The 5977-nt window shown below is 55.8% G+C and overlaps 1 protein-coding gene across 1 annotated transcript; it reads left to right on the top strand.

Annotated features, from left to right (window-relative positions):
• On the top strand, positions 1-648 carry LOC120854391 (60S ribosomal protein L12). The gene has a single exon (XM_040228393.1). It carries the CDS (start codon positions 94-96, stop codon positions 589-591), a length of 498 nt encoding a protein of 165 aa, XP_040084327.1. The 5' UTR covers positions 1-93; the 3' UTR covers positions 592-648.
• Positions 649-5977: the final 5329 nt, after the last annotated feature.

Here is a 5977-nt window from a genome sequence, read left to right as displayed (position 1 = left end):
TGCAGCTTTCGGCTTTCGGCTCGGAGGAGGCGAAGGTGCAACTTTCTTCGGTCGTCCCGAATCCGGGTTCATCCGACACCAGCCGCCTCCACCATGCCGCCTAAGTTCGACCCCAACGAGATCAAAGTCGTGTACCTGAGGTGTACCGGTGGGGAAGTCGGTGCCACGTCTGCCCTGGCCCCCAAGATCGGCCCTCTGGGTCTGTCTCCAAAAAAGGTCGGTGATGACATTGCCAAGGCAACTGGTGATTGGAAGGGTCTGAGGATTACAGTGAAACTGACCATTCAGAACAGACAAGCCCAGATTGAGGTGGTACCCTCTGCTTCTGCCCTCATCATCAAAGCCCTCAAGGAACCACCAAGGGACAGAAAGAAGCAGAAAAACATTAAGCACAGTGGAAACATCACTTTTGATGAGATCGTCAACATTGCCCGGCAGATGCGGCATCGGTCTCTAGCTAGAGAACTTTCTGGAACCATTAAAGAGATCCTGGGGACCGCCCAGTCTGTGGGCTGCAATGTTGATGGCCGCCACCCTCATGACATCATAGATGATATCAACAGTGGCGCAGTGGAGTGCCCTGCTAGTTAAGAACTGCAAAGGAAAAAGAAAAATAAAGGATCATTTGACAACCAAAAAAAAAAAAAAGGAATCCCTTTGCAAGGCAAGGAGGAGATGGGGGGGGGAGGGGGGAGGGGCAGGGGCAGGGGCAGGGTGTGAATGTAAATCTGAACCCAGATTGGTAGGACACGGAAGAAGTGGTTAGATTTCTAGATCCTCTCCCTGACCCCCAGCAGAAGACAGGAGATTTATTCCCTGGAAAGGATAAAAGAGTGAGCTCTGGCCCCAGGGCCAGCGGGCACAGTTAAGAATACAAGTACTAATAGGAAAGACAGAGTCAGCTGGGCGTTTCCTGAGCAACAGGCAGCCAGGCCTTTACCTGCCCCCAGGCAGAAAAGTGAAAACTTCTCTGGAGATCTGGCAAGCCCAGGAAGAGAAACCCAAAGATACCGACAGCAGTTTCCCTAAAATAGCAAGCCAGCCGGACACCTGAGAGCTGGAGAAGCCCTCGGTGTGTCCACCCTCACCTCCAGTGCAAAGAATCCACCCTTTAATCTCCCACTTGAAATAGAAGTGGAAAACCCAGGTTCCTAGGCATTTAAGGAAAGCTTAGTGTTAGTCGCTCCCCACAGACTGTAGCGCCCCAGGCTCCTCTGCCCGTGGAATTCTCCAAACAAGAATATTGGAGTGGGTTGTCATTCCCTTCTCCAGGGATGGAACCCTAGTCTCCTGCATTGTAGGCAGATTCTTTACCATCTGAGCCACCAGGGGAGCCTGAGGCAAGCTTAGCAGAGAAATAACAGAGGCCGACAGCAACTGAGAGAAAGTAAGTGAAATTCAGTGGGAAGAAAACTGTAAGAAAAAGTTATCAACATCCTCAGGGAGATCAGAGAAGAAAATGCATCCGTGAAACAAGAACAGCAGGTAATAACATACAAAGAATATTCAGAGAGCAAGAAGAAGAATAATAAAACCTCAGAAATTTAAAAGCATGGAGCCCAGACTGAGGCCCACGCCGAGCACCCAGCCTGTACCTGCCCCTTCACCCACTCCGTACACACTGACAGAGGCCAACTCTCCTCTCCAAGCAGCTCTGCAGACCCCGGAGGGGCCCTCTGGGATGGGAGCCATCTGGAGACCAGAGAAGGAATGAAAACCCAGACACAGGGAGGGACCCAAAGGGCCAGGAAGAGACAGAGGGCCCAGGGCTGAGGCTGAAAAGGGACAGAGGCCACCACCTTGGTGAGCCTGTGGACGTCCCCAGGGAGCCCTGTCAACCACTGAGCCAGTAGGCATGGGCCTAGTGACAGCCCGATCACCCACGTAGGAAAGCTGATGCTCGGAGAACTCAAGTCATCGCTCAGAGCCTAAAGCAAGAGAAGTGAAAAGCTGGGCACGAGAACGCGTCTTAATTCAACCCACATGAACAAAACCAGCTACAGCTGGCGTGGTACTGCCTCCAGTCTGAGAGCCTGGACTTGGGTTCAAGTCCTAACCAGCTTCTCTGGTAGCTCAGACAGTAAAGAATCCGCCTGCAATGCAGGAGCCCTGGGTTCGATCCCTGGGTTGGGAAGATTCCCCTGGATGGGGGCATAGCAACCCACTCCAGTATTCTCGCCTGGAGAATCCCCATGGATACAGGAGCCTGGCGGGCTGCGGTCCATAGGGTTGCACAGAGTCGGACACAACTGAGCAATGAAGGACACAACCATCCACACTTACCAACTAGGAATCTTGGTTTGATCTTGGCACTCAGCTTGCCTCTTTCTGCCCACATGTCACCCACCAGCAACAGAAAGTCCCTCCCAGGAGTCGCTGGGGCCTGAGGCCCTCCACCCAAGAGCTTCTGGTTGCAGCAAGATGGTGGGGAGGCCCCAGGGCCCTGGAGGAATATGTTCCCCAAGGACAGCATGAGGGGGCCTGTGGGCTGGACCCTCCCTCTGCTCCAGACTGCCCTGAAAGCACACCACATAAGGGAGTATTTTTAGCCAGGCCCCAGCAGGCAGCCAGCCACCCAGTGTTATTCGAGACTCTGGGGTCAGCAGGCCAGCCAGGGTCAAGGGAGCCACGGCTGAGGCTGCGGAAATAGCACCCCTGGGAGGAGGCACCCTGTAGGTTGACGGAAGCAGGAAGAGCTGGAGCCCAGAGCAGGGAGTCATGGCCAGAAGGGCTGAGCTCAGGACAGAAGTCAAGAAAAGGTTAAAATACTGGGATGGCAGCAGGTGACAGGGTCTCCCTGGAACTAACACCCAGGGGCCAGGAGGGATGCCTTCCTGGTTTCTCCTCAGTAAGGGGGTCAGTGCCAAGGAGGGCAGATGCCAAGGTGAGAATAAAGGAGTGGATGGAGAGAGGGTGTAAGAAGAGACAAGGAGAGGGAAGGGAAAAGAGGGAGGCGAATGATGGTCTCGGGGGTGGGGAGGGGTGACAGCACCCAATGGGAGCCAGGGTCACTCCAAGGCCCAATCACCCCCTCCTCAAGGCACCCAGTCTTCTTTCTCCCACCAGGGTCTCTCAGCCCTGGTATAGGCTTGCATCTCTGAACCCTTTCAAGATTCCTCCCTGTCACCCCATATAAGAGAGGCCAAGCTGGGATGTGAACACACGCACGTGTATACACACACACACACACACACACACACACACGGCCTCCTAGGAAGAGACAGGACAATGGAGAGGAGAGGGGGGTGTCCCTTTGTCCACCTCCCCCACCCCACCCCCACCCCCGCCCAGCCTTGAGAGCTCAAATCCACACAAAGAGCTTCACAAAGGGCCTCTGGCTCCCAGAGGGGGAGATAAATGAGGAGAAGAGGAGAGGAGAGACCCCGGAGCTGGAAATGCCCGGTCAGTGGGTCTGGGAAGCAAGATGGGAGCTGTTCTCACAGCCACGGAGGCCACTGGGGAGCACCGAGGGCAGGGGAGTTGGGGTGGGGGGGGGGCTCGTGTGCCCAGAGAGTGAGGAGAAAGCTGGGGCGAGGGGCCGCTTCCTGGAGGAGGCAGCCAGAAATGCCAGCCTGCTGGCCAGCCTACTGGAGGCAATCAAGAGACAGGTGGCTGCCCAGCCTGAACGAGAGGGGCAACAGGCCTAACCCCACCCCAACCCCAAAGACAGTTGCTGCACCAGACTAACCCCCACGTACCCCCTGCACTGACTCAGGTCTGGCAGGGAGGAAGGTGGGTGCCTTCAAGGCTGAGGGCCAGACCAGGAAGGGGGGGCGTGTCTGTCCCAGAAGGACTGACTGGTCAAACAGAACACTGACTTCTTACTCCCAAGAGACTGCAGAGAACAAGAAGAACCTCCCTTCTACTCATATCACACACCCCTCCCCAGCACAGTTAAGGAGGGCTGTCTTGCTCAGCAGGAAGAGAGCCAGGGACCCTAAGACCTGGTTCACATCCCGGCTCCGCACTGACAGTGATGAGACCATGGACGAGTCACTCACTGGGTCTCAGCCTGCGCATCTGTGAAACAGGGTGATGATGCCTGCTCACACTGTTTTTCAGGGTTGTTGTGAGGTTGGTATGAAGGGCATTTATTATTATTATTATTGCTAAACGACCTCTGACCTGTCTGCCAAGTCAGAGACCCCAAGCCCAGGGCTCTCCCCAACCATCCCTCTCTTTCTGAAATGGGCTCAAACGTGAGGCCCTTGGCCAAGCCAGCAAGTGAAAGGGTGGACCGGATGATTCAAAGGCCCCTTCCAGGGGAAGAAGGAAACTGATGTGTATTGAGGGCTTACAAAGTGTTGGGAACTTTACCTACGTCAGCTAACTTAACCTCCTACCTAATGCTGTGAGTAGGTGTTATCATTCCCATTTCCCAGATTAGGAAACTGAGGCTCACAAAATTAGTGGCAGAGCACAGACTTGCAACCAGATCAGCCTGGCGCACTGAAAGTGGTTCCACACTTTCCCACCACACACCCTCCCTCATTTTGTCGGTATCTGGGGTGGCGCTAGTGGTAAAGAACCTGCCTGCCAATGCAGGAGATGTTAGGGACACGGGTTCAATCCCTGGGTCGGGAAGATACTCCCGAGGAGGGCATGGCAATCCACTCCAGTATTCTTGCCTGGAGAATCCCATGGACAGAGGAGCCTGGCGGGCTACAGTCCATAGCATTGCAAAGAGTCAGGCATGACTGAATCGACTTAGCCCGCACATTGCACCTCTAATCCCTGAACCCCAGAGCAGAGCTCCCAGAACAGCCTCCTCCCTGCGTGCTCATCCCCAGCTGACCTCACAATTCAGGAGTCCAGACGGCAGAGGGTGATACAAGAGAGAAAGAGGGGCCAACAAGAATCGAGCGTGGATGGGCTCGAACTGTGCCCCTGCCCACTGTGTCCCAGAGCTGGGCACACACTCTTCACAACAGCTGGCAAGGTGGGCTCTGTTGTCCCCATTTTACAGGTGAGGCAGCTGAGGCTACTAGGTTGGCCAGAGCTCCCAGCTAGGAAGCAGTAAGCAAGGACTCCTCAGGTGCCTGTCCGCAAGTCCCCGCTCCCTTCACGACAGGCTCTCCTCTCTGAGCTGACCGCCTTGAGAGGGACAGTGCTGAGTCACACAGGGAGCTGGGGTCTTACAGCACAACCGTGGAAAACCACCCTCCCCGTCCCCAGCCCCACCAGTCGCCTCCAACACACTCAGCCCCCTCCGGCTTTGCTGCAGTTCCATTAAGGAGCAAGGGAATAAATTAGCCCTGCTTAGCATACTCAGTGGCTGGGGTTCAAGAGGTCGTCTGAGTGGCTCACGCATCTCAGTGCAGTCTGCAATGGCAGGGAGCTGAGGCAGGCAGTGGAGGGGGGACAGTCTGGCCAGACTGGGCCTGGTCTGACTGCCCACAGACGGCCTCAGCTCAATGCCCAAAAAACGCTTGTTCCTGCTCCAACTTCATTCCCCTAATGGCGTTGCAGCTTGGCTCAGGTGTCTGCACCCCTGCACCACACTCAGGCCAGTCCTGGAGGACACCCAAGGTTAGCATAGGGGTAGTTACCGGCTGCCCAGCCTCTCCTAGGATGAACTTTGAAGTGGATGGCTCTGTCCAATGGGGAAGGGAAAGCCATTCAGTACAATACAGATTCCTGAGGGCAAGGAACCCACACCGGCCCAGTGAATCTGTGCCTCAGTGTCCCCCCTCAGCACTGAGGTGCCTCAAGCAGGAAGGGAAGACGGGGTGGAGAACAGAGAACAGTGTCTCAGGCCAGGTGGAGCCAGCCCTCTGCTCCAAGCAGGACCATTACACCTTTAGCACAACTAAGCTAACAGCCAGGACTCAGCCTGCAGCCAGGCCCTGAGTGAGGAGGCCTGGCAGCCGGGTCAAGAAGGCCCCGGGCCCATGCTCCATGGCAACTTGGGGCCCAGGCCGCTGCCCCCATCCAGCTCCTTGGACCACCCCCTCCACCCGTCCCACTCCACCTCAGA

Source organism: Oryx dammah, unplaced genomic scaffold, assembly GCF_014754425.2.
Source record: "Oryx dammah isolate SB20612 unplaced genomic scaffold, SCBI_Odam_1.1 HiC_scaffold_27, whole genome shotgun sequence".
NCBI classification, from domain to species: domain Eukaryota; kingdom Metazoa; phylum Chordata; class Mammalia; order Artiodactyla; family Bovidae; genus Oryx; species Oryx dammah.
The sequence above is the reverse complement of the archived record's forward strand: the minus strand, read 5'-3'. Positions and strand labels throughout refer to the sequence as shown.

Bases quoted from the DNA above. Each gene is read 5' to 3' on its own strand.
- LOC120854391 (XM_040228393.1), top strand. From the start codon at position 94: ATGCCGCCTAAGTTCGACCCCAACGAGATCAAAGTCGTGTACCTGAGG.